Here is a 20,734-nt window from a genome sequence, read left to right as displayed (position 1 = left end):
CCATTTGAATATGTTCAACACATGTTCTTAGATAATCAAGCATCATTATGTCATAGTTTTTTTTTCAGTGTATACTACATAGTAAAAGGGAAAAGAAATTGTATCTCATAAACAAATTAAAAGAAGAAAGTAAAGATAAAGAGTGTTTGGCAATCTTCAATTCCAAGCCATTCTGAAATACTATGTTGAATATAGCACAATCATAAAAGTTACAAGCAATGTCAACATAATATTTCTATTTTCAACTCAAAGTTTTCATTCGGTTGAAGGATACAACCATATTCAGTAAAGAAACAGATGCAGTAAGGTACAGATACCCATTCTAAATAATAGGGGACGTAATTATACCTTCAAGCCAACAATAGCTAGCAATACAAGCTCATCATCAGGTATTTCCCAATGAGCTAGTTCCTCGTCAGTGGTTGGCACATTTTCCATTCCACAAGATCTATAAGCAATTGCAACACAACGCAAACTTCGACCAGCCATATCATCAATAGCACTTTTAAATAGTGTCACCTGCAGACAGAACACATTCCACAAAATCAAACTTAGGCAGTTCTTGAACACTTGATTATGAAATCAACAACTTTATCATTCAATTTTCTGAACAGATATCTAAAATCAGGAAAGATCCTTCAATGATTGTCATATTTCAGTACACCACCATAGCCCAAGTTCAATAGAGAGCACAAAATGTTAGGGAAACAATAACAAGAGGACAATGACAAGAAGTTAATGATTTTTATGAAAGACTTTTCAAATTCATTTAAACTGTTTTGACTCCAAGAAACAGCTCAAACCTCTTCACCGTTCACTCTAAACTTTACTAATCTGAAAAGCAGAAAACTATCTCAAACCTTATCTTCACCCATTGGAACGACTTGATCATTGGTATCAATGTATCTGGTACAAGAAGCCAAGACTAATTCAGCCGCACCTTTCCAATGTATATGAACTTCAGAATCATGCTGTAAAAGTAAAAGTTACTTCAGAACTGTACAACGATAGTAGCATTCTACTACTACTTGAAGCATTTGATGGAAGGACTGTTCCCAGAAACATCCAGAGCTCCCATCCCACATAATCATTCAGTGAAGCATTCAATATATATAACATCAAAAAATCGAAAAAGACATCACTATATCAATGTCTGGCATTTCTATAGGCTACTTTTAAACCAGGTGAAAATGTGTACAGCCCCAAAGTTAAATAGGCAGATGCTTGTCTAATGGTTCGCAATTTGAGAATATCTTATTGCATAAACCCAATTTTTTGCCAGGATTTTAAAGTTCAAATGTAGCAGCCCAGAAGGAAAGGTATAAATGGCTTCCCATTGTTTTTAAAGTGTACATTATAAAGTGCCCGGAAGAGGGATAAGTACTGCCTATCAAGGGATTTTTTGTTTTAGCTAATACTTTTCGTTTACATCATAAAAGTGCCTGGAAGGGGATAGCCAGATAGGTATTGTCAATCAAGGGATTTAGTGTTTTCTTCAAACTTAACGTGTCACCTCAACACAAACCATTACTGCATAGAGCACATATGTCATTTAAACTGTCTAAGTCAAAATGCCATCTACATCCAATGATAGGCATTTGGATAGAATGAAAGCTCATCGTCATTCAATAGAGACTCTTTATTTTCGACCCCACAGATTCACTTGGGTTAACGGTGCATAAGAAACGAGCAAATGTGAAAAAAAATATGATAGCCAAGCACTGGTCAGGAAAGATAGCGCTGGTAGAATAGGAAGGATTGATCACATGTGATCTAAAATCCTGGAGTTTATGCAAGGAGAGAGTAACATGATTCAAGTAATCTCCTATTGTTTAATTACGTCACCATTTGACAATATGAATAGCTAAATCGTATAGGATTGAGCTTAGAGCTACCCGCCCTGATTCATAACTTCACTCACTAGGTTATAAATACTTGCAATATGCAGCAGCCAATTTAACTTTATACTCTTTCTTCAGTCGATAAATAGTGGAACTGGTGTGAGCCTTGAATGTACTCAACAAACTGTTGGGGAACCACGTAAAATCTGTGTCTTACATTTCTTTTTTTGTCCTTGATTATCTTCCCTCGTTTGCTTCTTGTTTTTAGCCACATTCTCAACAGTTAACGCATAGTTTGCACTCAAAATATCCTTCAAACGTATGCGCTGATAACATATCCGTATATCCCACTTCAAAGGTGACAATAACAAGAAAAGAAACTGTCTGTGTCTTACATTTCTTTTTTTGTCCTTGATTATCTTCCCTCGTTTGCTTCTTGTTTTTAGCCACATTCTCAACAGTTAACGCATAGTTTGCACTCAAAATATCCTTCAAACGTATGCGCTGATAACATATCCGTATATCCCACTTCAAAGGTGACAATAACAAGAAAAGAAACTGCATGTAATAGAAAGTACTACGATCCACATAAAACACACGCAATCAATCAATGCAAAGTATCCTTTCCAATGGAATGTTTGCAGTCTCATACCACTTTTAATGCAACACCTCCTCTCTTTTTCTCCGAGTTGAAAGGGAAAACATGAATGATTGAAGAACTTGATCTAATAGCATCAAAATTCATTCCAAGCTGCCAAAGGGATGTCAAAAATCAAATCTGTTCTTTGGAAACATATGAAAATAAAAAACCATTAAGTAGAGAAAGTAGTAAAGCTACATTGATCCCCCACTGGAGAATGGCTTTTTCGGTTGGTGATCCAGATATCTCCATCTTTCCTCCATCCTGTTAAATATCAACCATATTAAAGGATAATAAACTGAATGACATAACTAAATAAATACATTATTTTCTAGAAAAATAGTGTCAAGAACAATTTAAAACAAAATTAGAACAAATCCAAGGAACACAGCGCTCCCAATACTTGAAACAATGATGAAAGATAGCACGTAATGCCATGGTGCATGTCCAGATGAGATGATGCAAAACTCAGTAAGTAATCTCCTCTGAAACTGTGCATGTCCAGATGAAATGATGCAAAGCTCAGTGAGTAATTCCCTCTGAAACAAACTTCATGCATGTTTAACTCACCTCAGGCACAAATACACTGCCAGTAGTATTCTGTGCAATACCCTCAATGAGCAGAGATTTAACCTTGAGAGGCAACACTGAACCATTGTCCGGAGACTCAGCCTTCTCTCCACCAACATATGACTCAACCACTGTCATCTGTAAGAGAAGGAAACTATGACAGATTAAAAATGAGGGAACAAAAAGGAAAAGCTTTCTACCTAAACCTTCAAACCCTCCCTATCACAACCCCCACCAAAGAGAGAGAGAGAAGAGGAGAAGAAACCCATAACTACCACTTCCAGTTTCCCACCACCCAAGTCTACACAACTAAATGGTTTAAGCCTACAAGTAGTAATAAAAGACAAAAAAGAAGATAATATGTTCAAAAATTCATTAAAAATATACTTCCAGTAAAGCAAGTAATGCCTAGAAAAATAAAATAACCCTCCAAGGAATGTCCAGTGGCCCAGTTTGATCACTACCTATTAAAACCCTGTTCGGTTTGGGTTTTGAGGGAGGTTTTAAGGTAGAGAGAGAGAGAGAGAGAGTGAGAGAGAGAGAATTTATTGGGGACCGTGCGCAGGGGTTTTGAGTACCCCAAACGAACAAGCCCTAAAAAACCCATTCAACAGAACATCCAACTGCGAATGTGCCAATACCATTGGAATATTAAGTGCAAGATGTTAAAAGACAATGTCATTATCGAACACACCTGATTCAGTGTCAAGGTTCCAGTTTTGTCACTGCAAATGGTAGTAGCAGAACCCATAGTTTCACAAGCAGAAAGCCTCCTGACCTGCAGTTCAATTTATTTTAACTCAGTAAACATGTGCTATTAAATTTGTGTGTAACCAAACATATATAATAACAAGCTGCACTCAAAAATTGTGCATACCAATGCCTTGTCTGCCATCATTTTCCTCATTGAGTAGGCAAGCCTGTAATGCAATTGTAAATCATAAGACATAAGGGAAAGAACAACAATTGCAATTTAAGAGATTAAAACGGAATAGACAAAAGATATGAAGCAAGAACTAAAGATTGCACAAGTAGGTAAGGAGATTTTCCAGCTTAACCATGGGTCAAGGACTAAAGTGACTTAGAAGGAAAAAAGATAAAACTAGAAAGTACTGACATGATCTCAAATAAACTTCAACAAGAGAGGGTGGAAAAGCCCTCCATAACGCCAATTTTGCACTTCCCAAGATGCTTTGAACCAAGTTAAATAAAGGATACTCAAAAGATACAAGAGTTACTCAAGCTTACGTTAAGGTAACAGCAAGGGGAAGCCCTTCAGGCACTGCAACAACCACTATAGTGACCTAGAAACGATTCAGGAATTAATCAAATACTCAAAGGTATATCTGAGAACATACTATTTCTCTCATAAAATGGCACATACAGCGACTGTGAAGATCTTAATAGCTCCATCTATGGCAGTACTGAACTTAGTCTTGCCAGGCGTGAACTGAACAGTTCCATCAGTATTTTTTGAATGTCCAGTAAAGTATCTGCAGACAATCATATTCATAAGTTTAACCAATCAATCATTGTTTTTCAGATAGAGCAAGAGAGAATGACAAGACAACTCAACACTAAGGATTGAATAACCTGATCATCAAGACAACTAGAACAACTACAGCCACTGTGAGTCCCACGAAACCTATAAACGTTGCAACCCCATTCAACCGTACCTATTGTAATTTGCAAGCCATTGACATAAACATAAGCTGTACCATAATGGAACATACCAACCTGAAATAACAATATTTACCAAAAAGAAAAAAACAACAACCTGCAATGGTGTTTCTTCACCATTATCTTCTGAGATGCTCGCCATTAGCAATCCCCACTCTGTATTTATACCAACACTTGTTACCTTGAAACAATAATCATGAGTGTTAGCAATGTGAGTAGCCAAGAATAAGTAATAAATAAGCAATAAGCATGTTACCCTGTTAGATGTAGATTCTCAATATAGTGCATTCCTAAGTATTGGACCAATACATCACAAGACTATAATCATTTCTTCTACAAAACGTCATGCTATCTGTTTATAATGCCACATTGGACTAATAATAATAAATTTCTTGTTATTTTCAGCTTCGCCCGTGGTAAAATAACTAAAATCTGGGTCGGATAATAAAGGGAGATTTAGTGATAGGTCCACTATACACATTTCATAGCCCACAAGTCCACCTAATAGTTTTGTATATGATCGATCATATACTTGACAATTCCTATATAAAAAGTTTAGATTATTATTGTTATAAAAAAAGAAATAGAATCTATTATAATTATAATTATAATAAAATATATGATCGATCATATACTTGACAATCCCTATATAAAAAGGTTTCCCTCCTCTATTTCTTTTTTTATAAAAAATAATAACGTAACTTCTTTTTTATATAACAATAATAATCTAACCTTTTTATATAGGGATTGTCAAGTATATGATCGATCATATATTTTATTACAATAGATTCTATTTCTTTTTTTATAACAATAATAATCTAAACTTTTTATATAGGAATTCACAAGTCCACACAACCTAAATCCTAGGGTACCCTACGCTAAACCCTAAACCCTATGAAAGTGCCTAAACTACTAAAACCCTATAATAGGAAAATGCACCCTAAAACCCTCAAAAAGTGCCTAAACCCTAGGGTACCCTACGCTAAGGTAATCTACCCTACCCTAGGGTACCCTATCCTATAAAAAAAAAGTGCACCCTAAAATCATATGAAAGTGCCTAACCCCTAGGGTACCCTACCCTACTCTAGCGTACCCTAAAATGGACTTGAGACCTTACAAAATTAATAGGTGAACTTGTGGGCTTATGAAGTTCACATAATGGACCCAAGACTAATTTTCTAATAATTAAAACATCATAAAACAGAGAAGCATTCAAGTTTCACTCGAACATAACTCATCCTTGAAAACAAAACATTACAAAATTTAATGTTACGCCAATACTAAAACAATACAGCAATTAAAACAAGCCGTTTTGTTAGGATAACAAAGAAGTACTAATTTATGAACGAGAAAGGACAGCACAGGCCAGGATAAACAGATGAGATAAGGATGCAGGGGAGAAGAGGATAGCAAAGACTCCACAGAGGATTACAGCTACAAAATTTGCCACTGTATCTAGGCTCTAGAGTACATGCCTTTGTAAAAAACGTGGGATGCAAACAAGAGCTCCCAGAATAATAATATTTTTAAAACATAGCAACTCAAAATTATTGATTAGTAAAATCTCCATCTGATTGAGCAGAAACCGTGAACAAAGACTATAACAAATATTACCAGCATAGTGCCAAATCCATCAGCTACTTTGCACCCAGACATCAGAAATGGAGCTTTTGGACCCTTCTGAGCCTGTAGAAAAAAGAGCTCAAGCTACAAATATGAGAATGAAAATTAGGAAAACGAGATGGCACAACTGAATAGGTGAGGTTGCTTACAAGCTTGCTCTCCCCAGTCATGCTTGATTCATCAATTGCAAGTGACTGTCCAGAAATTAAAATCCCGTCAGCTGGGACCTGGGACAACAATTTCAATGTGGAAGTCAATAGAATAGAAATTGACCTTTACAACTGCAAATAAGATGCAGAAACTAATTCCATTCACCTGGTCACCAATTTTCAGTGGTACCACATCACCCACAACAAGATCAAATATGGAGACCTCCATCCTTCTACCACCTCTAATAACCTGTTTGCATGCTTATCTTCAATTGAGGGGGAAGAAGAAAACAAGCAGATATGACAAAATAGCAATGGAAGCAAGGAAAAACGGTCCCAAACTGACAAACCTCCAAATGTATATTCTGCTTCTCCTCATTTAAATTTTGGAACTGAAGGGATTGCTTGTAATCACTTACAGCTGTAAATGGGGGACAATGCCAGTGCAGAAAACAGAATATAAGACAACATACAGGCTTTAGTACATCATACCGATGAATGAGCTATTCTATGGAGCCAAAGGTGATATTGTGGATATAGACACAGTATGAAATGAACTTCCACTAAATATGGATCACAATAGTGATAGATAAAGAATTGAAAAGCACAGATTGCTTATTAGCATTCTCAGTCCTCTAAATATCTACAGTTTGATGAATGGGTAGGTACCCTGCTATAAAGCACGGGTACGTCTCAAACCCTGTCATACTTGTACCCATAACACATCAGGTACCAGTACTTCACATTCAAGATATGTACCCAATACATGAAACATGTACTGAAATTTCTCTATGACTTTTACAGTACCCTAGAAGTTCCCCAGTATATATCAAGTCGTACCCAATATATCGAGCCGTACACAACACATATGAGCTTAAGTTGATAGAACTTCCTTTTTCTACGCTTAACCACGATTTTCAAATAAAGATTTTTATCCAAATGATCTTTAGTATAATGACATTGACATTAAACTCATGTGTACCTTAAGTTTGGCTATAAACTATTATTTGAGGTTGGATTTTTATTCATCCAAAGTCATTAGCGGTATCCTTTATTTGATGTGTAACTCGTAAGTGCAATACATTGCTCTAAATTGTAGAATATATCTGCTATAATCATGCCACAACCGTACATGTACCCTACTTGTTTTAGGTTATGCAGCATTGACGTACCCGTATCGTGCCAGCAACCATACACGCGCTTTTTAGGACCCAGGTAGGCATCAGGTTATGCATGTTTGAATTTTTGTTTTAAAAAGCATAACGCAACACCAATAAATGGAAAAATTATCGCAACAGTAATGGCAACCAAACAAAAAACCGCATGATTTTCATTGCCTCCAAAATATAAAGGTATATGAACACGTTTCCACAATTCCTGAGGTCCAAATCCCTGCACACAATATATACTCCTATCGCAAACAAACTTTTGATGACTCCGCAAATTTATAAGGCAAATATATGTATGGCAAAAGATGTGTACACAAGTCCTCATTCACAAATTTCATTCCCTATCTTCAATGCTTCAGAGCTTAGGCTTTAGAAAAGTTTAAAGCGAGTATATTTGATTTTAAGCTTGGTTCCCAGTGTCCAAGTGAAGGAGCATGTCCCTAACTGTCCAAAGCATAATAGGACATGCTTGGACGCTTTCCAAAACGCATCGGATTGTGTGCGAGAAAGAGAGATGGTTTGAAAGCTTTTGCTCATTCTAGCAGACTGCAAAGAAAGCAATTTGCAATCCGCAAAATACAATGACCATGGTACCACAATTGATTACTAAACTGATATGCATTTGAAAAAGCTTTAAACCCTGTAAGTACCTGTAACAATTATAACAATAAGGACCGCCAAGGCTATACTTCCCCCATCATACCATCCGTCTTTAATACCCTGTAAGTATAAGGTTAAAAAAACATAATACATGTGCATTTGCTATCTCTCAAACACATACATGAATATAGGTGTAGTTGAATAGTTGATATAGTCAAATACTCAAAACAAGTAACCTGTGCAAGATCAATCAAATGAAAAGCAATGAAAGCTTGTTTACAATTGAACAACAAAACTTAGTTATGAATGACAACACAACAATCGTAGAAATACAATCTGGAACTTAGTTGTAGGGAGCTCCTAAAGTGGTGCTTCTTCCACCTTGGGAGTCCGCTTTTGCGCTCCCAACTAAGGAGCTTGATGGGAGCTCGCTCCTTACGAAGATGGGAGCTTTTGTATGATATTTGTATAGAAAAACAGGGATTTATCACTCGGTTTTATTAATTGGTCTTTGATGAACTCATATATCTAGCCTAAGTCATGATATCTTGAAAAGAAAATCATATATTGTACCACTAGCCCATTCCTTACACTAATGGAGGACTTGGCCCATATTTTTACTTCCTAAATTATTGTACTTTTTAAAGTAAATACTCTATGCTACATTATTTTCATAATATATGTACACGCTCCCAACCTTAGGAGCTTCTATATTCCCTTGCTCCCCCGCTCCCGCTTCGTTCAACTACGATCTGGAATTTCTTAAACTGGATTTTTACCAACCTACACTCACTGATTTCCCAAAAACCGTACTTCAAATTTCAAGAACTGGGAAGTCCCGATAGTTGCTACATGCATGTCTGAAATAGTAAATATCAACCAACTGGGGAATTTCTCTTACCTTTTATGACCTTAATCTTAGGGGGTGTTTCCACTAAATTAAATGGACTAAAAGCCCACATTATCACGTATTTCTAGGCGGGTCATTCTCCTTCCATATATCAACTAAAATAACATTCAGATGAAACAACTTGACAATTGTAATTAGCATGAAGCAAAAAAAAATATGGCAGAAACGCACCCTCAATAGTGTAACATCTAACCCTAACAAACACAATTTCTCACCGAGCAGAAGACCAAACACCAATTCTTGAATGACAATAGGAGGGGGAAAAACTCAATTTGTTGCCAACTTAAAAACCATAGTTAAATCCGAACAATCACATCATCGTGTTCCACATTCCAATATTGAAGCTCAATTTTCACCATGTAGCTTACAAATGTGCTCGTACAAGGATCAGTCATTAGATGACATGTTGAATAACTATCATTAGGCTCACCTCGGTCTTTATGCCTAGCCCCAAAGAAGCAGCTGCAGCTACCATCAAGATGATCAGAGTAGTATCTCGACAAGCATCCCAAACAAAGTTCTGCAAGGCATATGTCATAGAATTTATATATAACAGCGCCTATTTATTACACAAACAAAAATCTATCTTTGAAAGAAACATCGCAGAATGAAACAATGACAATAAGTTCAAAGCTTGACAATGTATACCCAAAAACCCCGTCCTTTTTTCCGAGGATATGTGTTGGATCCAAATGCATTCTTTCGCTTCAATAAATCATCATCATCTCCACATATTCCCTTCTCTACACTTGTTTTTAATGTATCAGCCAACCCTTTAACCTAAGTGGGAGCACAAACATTCATAAATGTAAAAGAACCATAAGAAACTAGCTCACAGACACTAAAAAATAAGGAAACGCAAACCAAAAACAAGATGAGCTGCTAATAAACTTGCCCCTCCGAATTCCTCCAGAGCAGAAAAATCATGATCCCTTGTTATTGAAGCAAGTTGCTCTTGGTTAATACTATAATCACCAGCTGAAGTTGTAGCTAATCCTGGGGTACCTGACACTAAAGAGGAACTAACTAAATCAACGTAAACAAGTGTCCGGCAAAGCTTTCACAACAATAAGGAAATTCTGGTTGGAAGCACCGTATAAAAAAATTCAAGAGAAATAAATTTCAAAACAACTATAATATGTGCACGACTAACGAAATGAAGCACAGCCAACAAGTTGCTATGCATCTTACTAATAATGAGACTATAAACAGATGCTTAATCAAATGTACATTAAGAAATTGTGAATTTGTAAGCATGTAGAGTTGCGTGACCCTCAAAGTCGTGGATTATTTAAAGTTCAAATGTAAAAAATGTCCCAACAAACTACAAAACAATTACGATAGGTAACTGTCCGAATAATATGGTTACCGATGTTTTCACTTCGCGTTTACAAGCCAATGCAAACAAAAAATTCATAGAGTTGAGTAGCCTCAAAGGACATGGGCAAAAGATAATTCAATTGCTTAAAATGTTCAAAAAAAGCAAATGACAGATGAAGATTTGGATAAGTGCATATATCTCAAACAAGTTACAAGAAACCTGTAAGAAACCAAATTCCTCATTCCTCAAAGTTCAAATAATCAATAAAAATGTAAATCCAAGATAAAGAAATAATTTTCTTCCATTTTCTTCAAATGTAACTTCAATGTGTGAAAAAACAGAACCAAATTTACCTTTTTCTTTTTGCCCCGCTTCTTGGAAAAGGAAGGCTGCCTAATAAAAATAAAGTCAGAGATCAGAGAGAATAAAATTGATGACCAACAAGAAGTTCAGTTCAAAAGATAACATTACTCTTATGACTTGAGCATGCGCCCTAATCTTTCTTATTGTTTGCTTCTTTTCTTCCTCCTTTTTCAAGTCCAAGGTGTATCGAAATCGGCGAGAAGCATTTAACACAAGTGCCGCTTGCTAAGAAAGACAGGATCAAATCAGTCCAACCATTATGGTTGTCATGAAATAAGACAAACAGGACAACTTATTACTGGCCATGGAAATATATACAAACATGCAAATGGACACCACTTGATTTCAGCTCACTGGCACAGTTAGAGTATCGGGCAAAATGACCAAAGGCTAGAAGTTAGCACCATCCCAGCTCGTTTTCCATAAAAGATAGTCTCCAAAGAAGCACATTTATCAACATTTAAATGCACCATCCGAAGTTCAAAGAGAAGAGCCAAGCCACAATGAGTAAAACCGAAATATGAACTTCAGGCAAGACCAAATATCAACAATACAGACCATGGAAGACAAAAAGCATTAGACCTAAACCTCTACACAATGAACATTTCATTTTCTGTAGTATTCGAGGCTTAGAAAACAAGGGAGAAAATGAGAACAGGTATCAAAATTGTTTTGGAGCACTTCGTACCGACTACAAATGATATGTTAGTTTGCAAGTTTGTGCCATGGATTATATCATTATACTACATCGTAATTTCTACCTGTTACAGCGTTTGCATTTTGCCGAAGAAAGCTTCCGTTTTGTTCTTTTTATTTTTCCTCTTTTTGAAGAAGCATTGTTTTTAATGTAAGGCGAATGTGCTTCTATTTCTGTGGCAAGTGCAATATGCAACACTTAAGGAAATTCTCAAGAGTTTGGTTTCGCCCTGAAAGAAATATTGCAAGCTTTTTAACATATGAAGAGCTCTTCCCCAACGCTGTTGGTATTTGAATTTCAAAAACTTCCCCAATCGCTTCATCTGAAGCAAAGTGTTCATAAACTTAACCCACAGTCTCCAACAAATCTACAAAGATATTTACCAATAACTCTAACAAGTTTCTACTGCATGTAAACCACACACTCGGAAAAAAAAAAATAACCAAACCAAACCGAGCCTTATGTCCCAATCACTTGGGGTCGGCTACATGAATCTGTTTCCTCCATTTGGCTCTGTCAAAGGCCCCTTGTTCACACAAACCCATTATATTCATATATTTGCGCACAACAGCATCTAATGTCAATTTAGGTCTACCATCCCCGTAGTATTGCTACCTAGAGCTATCATATCCACTCTCTTAACTACTGTCTACGGTAAACATGTCCAAACCACTTTAGCCTATTTTCTCTCAACTATCCTCATAAGTGCTACACCTACGATCTCACGAGCTGTTTCATTTCTAATCATGTCTCGTCTAGTCTTACAACTCATCACCTTAACATTCTCATTTCCGCTACACTCATCTTGCTCACATATTATTTCTTAATAGGCAAACATTCTGTCCCATAAAGTATCGCTGGTCTTCTGGCAGTTCCATAGAATTTTCTCTTCAATTTTGTGGATACTCTCTTATCATATAGTACACCGTACACCAGTAACGCTACTCCACTTAAGCAACCCCACTTGGATTATATGGGTCACATCATCAGCAATCTCTCCATCTCTACTACTAATTGAGCCTAAATACCTAAAATGATCCCTCTTTAGTATCTCCTGGTCTTGGATCATCACTCTTTCTTCATGCGCACTACTGGTACTACTAAACTTGTACACCATATACTCAGTTTTACTCCTACTTATATGAAAACCCTTTGACTCTAATGATTCTCTCCAAATTTCTAATTTCGTATTAACATCTCTAGCGGTTTCATCTACGAGGACACTGTCATCTGCAAACATCATACACCATGGAATATCCTCTTGAAATTGTCTAGTCAATTCATCCATAACTAAGGCAAAGAGGTACGGGCTCAAGGCTAACCCTTGATGCAATCCTACGGTGATTGAAAATTCACTTATTTCCCCTATTGTTGATCTAATGATAGTGACAGCACATTCATACATGTCTCTAATCACCTCAATATACCCTTTGGTCACTATTTTTCTCTCCAGAACCCACCATATGATGTCTCTAGGCACCCTATCATAAGCCTTTTCTAAGTCTATGAAAACCATATGAAGATCTATCTTCTTTGCTCTGTGTTTTTCTACCAATCTCTTTAATAAATAGATAACTTCCATGATTGATCTTCCAGGCATGAACCCAAACTGTTTCTCTGACACCGTAGTCACTATCCTCAAGCAATGCTCAATAACTCTTTCCCAAAACTTCATTGTATGACTCATCAATTTAATACATCTATAGTTATTGCAGCTTTGAATATCCACTTTATTCTTATAGATAGGTACTAAGATGCTCTTTCTCCATTCGTCGGGCAACTTCCTAGTCATAATAAATTTGTTGAACAACTTTGTCAACCAAGTCAACCCCAAGTCACCTAGACTTTTCCACACTTCAATAGGGATATCATCTGGTCCCTTTCCCGGTTTCATCATTTTCAAAGCTTTAACCACATCGAACTTTTGTATTCTCCAATAAAACTCATATTCTATATTCTCACCAGGTACATACACTTTCTCCCCATCAAAGTCTCCTTCATGTTTCTCGTCTAACAACTTATCGAAATACGACTTTCATCTATCCATGATCGCCTCGTCTTTCACCAACACCACAGAATTAATATTTTTTATACACTCAACTTGAGAAACGTCTCTAGCCTTCCCAGTGTTTTAAATAGCGAAAGGCGCACCGAGGCGCAACAGTCCCCTTGGGCTTTAGCGCAAGGCGCGGCGCGCGCTTTATTGAGGCGAAGCGCAAAAAAAAAAATTCCCTTCGCAACGAGGCAAATTTTATTAGAACAAGTTTTCAAGACAGACAAACACTTGGAAAACTTTCAAATGTCATAAAACATAACATGTCATTGGTTAAACGAAAGTACCAAACACGAAACATAACATATCAACCATGAAATCATTGATTTAAGTTTGCACGCAGCACACTGGTTCCATGGGTGTGATTTATAGTGATTTGTGTGTAGTAAACTCATCCTCTACCCTGTAGTCTAATGTCACTCATTAGTCTTTTTTTTTTTTAAAAAGCTCAATGGTGCCGCATCAAAGAGAAAAAAATCCCACGTATCTTTTCTTAAGCTAATGAAAAGGCAGAGGAAAAATAAGAAAAGAAAAGAAAATGAACAAAACAGGAGAAGATGATTCATATCAGCATAAAAGTGAGAAATGGTTGGGTGCTCGAGAACAAAATCACAGAGATCTACGCGCCGGCACAACCGGCACTCGGCAGCCCACTCCCCACCAGCCGGCAGCCCACAGCCCAGGAGTTCAAAGAAAAGAAAGAAGAGGAAAAAAAAAAGAGAGAGAAAAAAAAAATTGGCCAGAGTTTCGGTCCTCTCAGAGAAGATGAGGAGAAGAAAGAAGAAAGAAGAAGAAGAAAGAAGGAGGAGGAGGAGGAGGTTACCGTTGCTGTTGTCGACTGAAGCTGCTGCTCTGGATCGACCGAAGCTGTCTGGATCGACTGACTCTCGATCGACTGAAGCTGCAGGTGCTATCTCGATCGCCTGAAGCTGCTCTGCTGCTGGTTTAGGCTGGGAATCAATCGTATGGTTGATTTAGGGCTAAATCAGACTTAAAAGAAAAATTATTCAGTTCATCGCTGCCATCGGATGTGTATTCTGCACCGTCGGATCAATTTTTGGATCAAAGACTAAAAGCGTGCGCCTCTGTGCCTTGTGCCATAGCGTGTGCCTTGATGCTTTGCGCTATAGCGCTATTCTTCGAAGCGCAACACCTGCGCTTCGCGCTATAGCGCGCGCTTCACGCGCTTTTGAAATCACTGAGCCTTCCTTTCTCGCAGCTTAGCACGTTTATAAATAATCTTTTCTCCATCTTTACTATCGAGTCTAGCGTAGAAATTCTCATAGGCTTTCAATTTAGCATATCCCTAACAGCTTTCTTAGCTTCCTTCCTAATTTGCTTATAACCCTGAAATTTTTTTTCATTCCGGTCTTTTTGCCACTTTTTAAAACACTCCTTCTTTGCTTTTACCATGGTTTGAATCTCACCATTCCACCATCATGTCTCCTTAAAAATTGGACATTTTCCCTTCAACTCCCCAAGAACTTCTTTCTATATTCTTCTAATACCGTCAGCTATCGTATCCACATATTGTCACTATGACCTTCCGCTCCCCACCGTACTTCTTGAGACATTTTTTCCATGAATATCTCTAATTTCTCCCCTCTTAGGCCCCATCATTTACTCCGTGGGCATCTAATTTCCTTTCTCCTTCTATTATTCCCCTTGAGACAAATATCTAACACCAAAAGTCTATGTTGTGCCACTAGACACTCCCTGGGAATAACCTTACAATTCTTACATGTCAAGCGATCTGCACCTCTAGCAAGAAAATAGTTAATTTGGCTTCTATTGGCCCCACTCTTAAAGGTAATTAAATACTTATCTCACTTCCTATAGAGAATATTCGCAACTATAAGGTCAAACGCTACCGCGAAATCCAAAATCCGCATACCACCTTTGTTAAGGTAACCAAATCCAAAGCCACCATGCACCTTCTCATACCCTTGCTTATACACTCCCACATGAGCATTGAAATCGCCTCTTATAAATAGCTTCTCCCCAAAAGGTATCCCTTGAACCACGTCATCCATCTGCTCCCAAAATTGCTTATTAGTAAGATCATCCAAGCCTACTTGGGGTGCGTAAGCACTAATAATATTAACTATACTCTCTCCGATCACAAGCTTAACTGAAATAATCCGATCTCCTTTCCTACTGTAACTACCAAATCTTTCAGGTGTTTATCTACTACAATACCTACCACATTTCTATGTCTATCCTTACCCGTATAGTAAAATTTATAACTTGTGTCATCTTATCTCCCTAACTTTTCCCCCTACCCACTTTTAAGTCTCTTGAAGGCAAGCTATACTAATCCTCCTCCTAAGCATGGTGTCAACTAGCACTCTAATCTTACTTGAAAAATAAAATAAAATAAAATAAACAAATAAAAAAGACAACACCAAACAAACAACAGTCTCGGCGGAGAAGCGATCCTTTCCGGTTGAAAGAAACCGAAAGCGAAGCAATTCATAAATTCAGACAAAAATAAATCGAGAACAGAGACCATAAAAACAAAACAAGAGAGTAATGCAGTTAGATATGAATGGATAAAAAAGTGAGAGAGAAGGAAATCGAGGAATACCCGCCATCTTCTGAGGCGGTCGACGGAAGCATTCTTGGTTCGATAGATGTCGAATGGACCGGATGAAGAGTCGTCCTCGTACTCGCGAGAATCCGCAGCCTCTAAGTCGTTCCGGTGCCGACGATACGGCGAAGTCTTGAATCTGTCATTGGCCGTTTCCATGGTAACTGTCGCAGGAGAGATGACACCGTCGTCGTTACTACCAACAAGATAGTCCTACCATAATCAGTAAAGCAAAACCAGTAAAGCATGGATCGCCTCCCAGCGCATAGGGTTTCGTAGTAAACAGTAAACACAACCGCCCAAGAGTTGTGAAAAGGAATCGCTGGACGGTCGATAGACTCGTGCTCGAGATTTTTACGGAACGTGGTCCCACGCTTTTTTTTTTCCTTTTTCCTCGAACGCGTGTTTCGTTTCCTGATCCGTAACTGCTGGGAGTGGGAATACACAGTATATATGGTATACCGACAACATTTTATAATCAAAAAAATTAAAAGCAGGGACAATTCGCAGGGTTCGATTCCGAAAAAATCTAAAAAAATATTTATAAATTTTTGAATATTTTTTTATGGGGCCCTGTAAAAAATCAGCTCCAGTGGATATCGGTAAGTATTACTTTTGGATAAGTAGGAGTGAAACTGTCAATTCGCCCCTACTTATCCAAAAGTAATATTTACCGATATCCACTGGAGCTGATTTTTTACAAGACCCCATAAAATAATATTCAAAAATTTATGAATATTTTTTTAGATTTTTTCGGAATCCAAATGAGGCCAAACGTGTTTGTCAGGGCTGTTTTATAATACGGAATATCTCATTGTTCTCATCACATCACATCACATGTTTTGTTTGCTTGTCTCTCTCTCTCTCTCTCTCTCGAATTGGGTTATGAGTCAGAAGGGTAATTTGATTTTTACACCCCTTTTAATATCCACCTTCGCGTGAATTTACAAAATTAATTTTTCACGTGTATAATATTTTACATTTAGAAGCACAATATTATAAATTCACATTATAAGAAAACAAAAAAAAAGTGTAATTAATTATGCACGTCAAAACAAATCTTTATTTTTGTCTGAAACGTCAAGATATAGAACTTTGTTAAGATCAATTATTATAAATAAAATAAACGATATGTTTTAAATTGTTTTCCTTATAAGTACTACCCATTTCATTAATTTCAGTATATTAAACCGATATTCAAGATCGTATTACAGATATTCTTCCTAAAAGACACAATTCTCATCTTAAATGAAAAATATACTACTCCTACTAAAGACTTAACTCATATGTATATTTGACGTGTACACACGTGTCTCAAATTTTTTCACAAAACCCTTAAAATAAATGAACCGGGGCCCTTAAATTGTTGTGTCCAAATTAGTCTTGCATCAAACAGGAAAAAAAAGCTTTGTGAAGCAGGTAAGCCTTTCGCTAAGTGTAGTAAAATTATTAGGACCCGATTCGTCCAAGAACACCACCAGGAGCGAAATGACCTCAGTTGTAAATCTACACTAAGAGTGATTTAGGAGCCGCGGTCGTAAACGGTTACGGATTCTTTTTGTTTTTTATAGAAAAACAATTACAGATGTAGACTCGAAAGCTTGGCTTATCGATCAAGTTCATTTTATCTATACTATTTTAAGATTGTATGTATGTGCGTATTAAATATCGATCAGGAGAGAGAGAGGGAAAATCAAACACGCACGCAAAGAGGAGAGAGAGGAGATTTTTTAGATCATCATCTGGTTGGTTGCAGCTTTCGATGGGAGTGCCAAACACACACTACAGTTTATGCTCCACGACCACGAAGTTTCTAGGAAGTTTCATTGTCGTGACATTAATGGAACTGTTAGCTAGTGACGAGAAGTTTCGTGGAAAATGCATGGCTCCTTCCAACCCAATGGAGCAGTTACTCTTACTGAATTGATAAACACATTACACGTAGGGAATCAAATCTTTTTCTCTTTCGGAAAGATGTATATATACGCTGTTTTCGGAAATTCGAACCTTTTTATTCTCGGTGGAAAATTAATTTAAAAGAAACAAGTTATTCTTTTTGCTTTTGCAAGAGCGTCAATTAGAAGACACGCGTTTTGGGTTTTATGGCTTTTTACTGTACTGGGGTAAGCAGTATGTATATATATATTACTTAAAGTAATAGATGATAATAGGAAACTTGTTATGAGCTTTTTTCCAACCCAATTCAAAATGTCAAAAAGGGTATGCTTATTATATAGTAGTATTTTAACCCATCTAATTTTCAAGGAGAAATCCAATATTCCCCTTATCATGCATGCACTCTCAACAGTTGGACCACCATTTTTGCTTTTCCGAAATCCTGCTCTGTTTGGTAGCACACGTAGGGAGGTTGCGGTGGCGTGTTTTTTTTTTTTTTTCACAGCGATATACATCAGCGGATTATTGAGTTAGTTGTTAGAGAGAAGGGGAAGAGGAGGCCACCACAAGAATAGAGCAGGCATGGGAAAAGAACCCAAGCCAAACGAATGGGGCAAAAAGTACTCAACCAACTGAGAAAAAGTGATTGCGCGCGGTGGCGTGGCGTGTCATGAGGATTGTTTGCAATTTCTTATTGGGACAGAGAGACACATAGTATTCAGTGACAGATGGATCACATGCAATGGCTGGGCTGCTGGGCGTTGGCATAGTGTCAATGTCATGTGGGTTCCAACTTCCTACCTTTGATACTTAGATCTCTAAAACTATTATGGAGTACTTACTACTATATATAAGATACGAAAATTTGAACACGCAGCACATACCAGCTAGCATATGCATGTGTTTAGGCCTTACAGATAATTTTGCAATATACTGGAGTTTTGGTGCTCATTTTTTAGATTAATTAGGACAGATGTATAGATTTCCTAGCTACTCGCATAGCGCATTACCCATATCGATCTCATCACTAATTACTACAGTAGTAATTAAATAAGAATCTCACCATCTCCCTCCAGTAACTACAGTAAGCCAAATTTCAAAAATAGCTATCTACTATGATCTCCACTTGCTTTTATATATATATATTCTTTAAATTTAATTCCATCCATTTCGGATCAATGAACAATCTTATAAAACTGTCTAATCATTTCATGTTAACTGTGGAAGCGTTTGTTTGTCTATAGAAACGGAATGTTACCCCAAAATATACCAATGTAGATCAATAAATAAGCAAAAAACAGAAGTAGGAGAAAAAGTCGATCCAAAAAATGGTCAGATATGTCCCATTCCTCTGTGGTTTTAAAGTTAAAAAACTAAACAAAAAACATTGGGAAACAAATAAAAGATAAAACTATTATGGGATAAGTAGAATAAATAAACGGAAAATTCATGAGTAACTAGTTTAATTAATTTCTGCTGCCATTTAATCCTGAGAGAAAGTCTCTATCACAAAATGTACTCAACGTATAAGGTTCTTCTCATAGGAAAAAGCAAACTTAAAAACATCAAAATTGGAACTAACATGCACATGGATTTAACTTGGATTGGAAGTATTCCAAAAGCACTTTAAAAAAACAAAGCCAAATGTCATCAAGATAATAAAAGCGGAGACGATGATGTCGAATTCTGTGGACTTTCTTCTTGATTTTCTTAGAAAAAAGTAGTGTAGAAAAAAGTAGTGCCCAGTGGAGATATCATATATAAATGAACCTCTTTAGTTTATTACTGTAGTAATTATGGATGGGTGGATAGATATATTTTCCACAAATTATTGTAATAGTACTTGTAAATGCAATGACATATGAACATAATTATATTGATTTATTTTATCCCTAAATTATTTTAACCGTTGCAATTTTAAAATATTACTAGAACAATCGGTGGAGAACAAAATGGAAACTGGGGGGAAATTTTGATTAGAGTTTTCTCTATTTCAAAGGAGAAAATGTTCAAAAAAAGAAGAAGAAGAAGAATTGATAATTGACAAGCAGATGAGCGGTATTTGTCATCGACAAACAAATCAAAAGTCACCGAATGGTTAGGTGTGTTTTGATTAATAGTACCCATGAGAGAGAGAGAAAGCTCGTGTGTCCATGTCATCTTAGAGTGTAGGGTCTCTCAACGGTCCTAAACTACTTCTCTTGAAAAAAGAAGTGTGTGTATAAGAAAGTGTATGTTCTCATCTATATATATATATATATATATGCTTTGCTTTTGATGAAGTGTGTCTGTGTACATGTGTGTGTATTGAGTGACCAACATACATACCTCAATTAATTTGAGCACGTACGCACTTGATCAATAGGCCGGCTTGTCTTGGAATTGTGATCGAGCACTTGATCTCGATCAATAAATAGGCTTGTCTTGGAATTGTACGTGTGCCGTGGTGAGAAATTAGATATAAGACGGAGCTTGCCAATCAAACAAAAAAAATACCAGAAAGAAATCTCTGCAGCACCACCGACTGAAACTTCCTAGGAGAGTTGTTTTTCCTCATCCTCCTCAGCCATCCTCCTCCTTATTAGCACGGCTCAGTGTTTCGATCCCCTCTCTCTTTGGTCTCTCTCTCACA

The 20,734-nt window shown here is 36.9% G+C and overlaps 1 protein-coding gene across 2 annotated transcripts in view; it reads right to left on the bottom strand.

Moving 5' to 3' along the window:
- Nucleotides 1–20,734, bottom strand: part of LOC131320928 (calcium-transporting ATPase 10, plasma membrane-type-like) — a 37,046-nt gene extending 16,312 nt beyond the window's left edge. The window contains exons 1-23 of one of the 2 annotated variants that reach the window (XM_058351851.1): nucleotides 20,599–20,734; nucleotides 16,204–16,370; nucleotides 10,975–11,091; nucleotides 10,857–10,896; nucleotides 10,078–10,193; nucleotides 9,831–9,962; nucleotides 9,613–9,702; nucleotides 8,323–8,392; nucleotides 6,854–6,924; nucleotides 6,670–6,753; nucleotides 6,504–6,581; nucleotides 6,346–6,417; nucleotides 4,829–4,912; nucleotides 4,645–4,727; nucleotides 4,436–4,544; nucleotides 4,300–4,355; nucleotides 3,929–3,971; nucleotides 3,746–3,829; nucleotides 3,052–3,189; nucleotides 2,680–2,745; nucleotides 2,494–2,592; nucleotides 861–971; nucleotides 349–519 (exon numbers count right to left, since the gene is read on the bottom strand). In XM_058351851.1, coding sequence (XP_058207834.1) covers nucleotides 349–519; nucleotides 861–971; nucleotides 2,494–2,592; nucleotides 2,680–2,745; nucleotides 3,052–3,189; nucleotides 3,746–3,829; nucleotides 3,929–3,971; nucleotides 4,300–4,355; nucleotides 4,436–4,544; nucleotides 4,645–4,727; nucleotides 4,829–4,912; nucleotides 6,346–6,417; nucleotides 6,504–6,581; nucleotides 6,670–6,753; nucleotides 6,854–6,924; nucleotides 8,323–8,392; nucleotides 9,613–9,702; nucleotides 9,831–9,962; nucleotides 10,078–10,193; nucleotides 10,857–10,896; nucleotides 10,975–11,091; nucleotides 16,204–16,370; nucleotides 20,599–20,659 — 2,142 coding nt within the window. In that variant the 5' untranslated portion in view covers nucleotides 20,660–20,734. Of the gene's footprint in view, nucleotides 1–348; nucleotides 520–860; nucleotides 972–2,493; nucleotides 2,593–2,679; nucleotides 2,746–3,051; nucleotides 3,190–3,745; nucleotides 3,830–3,928; nucleotides 3,972–4,299; nucleotides 4,356–4,435; nucleotides 4,545–4,644; nucleotides 4,728–4,828; nucleotides 4,913–6,345; nucleotides 6,418–6,503; nucleotides 6,582–6,669; nucleotides 6,754–6,853; nucleotides 6,925–8,322; nucleotides 8,393–9,612; nucleotides 9,703–9,830; nucleotides 9,963–10,077; nucleotides 10,194–10,856; nucleotides 10,897–10,974; nucleotides 11,092–16,203; nucleotides 16,371–20,430 lie in introns of both variants that reach the window. The other variant, XM_058351852.1, reaches the window with a different exon arrangement.

Source organism: Rhododendron vialii, chromosome 3a (genome assembly GCF_030253575.1).
Source record: "Rhododendron vialii isolate Sample 1 chromosome 3a, ASM3025357v1".
Taxonomy (NCBI): Eukaryota; Viridiplantae; Streptophyta; class Magnoliopsida; order Ericales; family Ericaceae; genus Rhododendron; species Rhododendron vialii.
The sequence above is the reverse complement of the archived record's forward strand: the minus strand, read 5'-3'. Positions and strand labels throughout refer to the sequence as shown.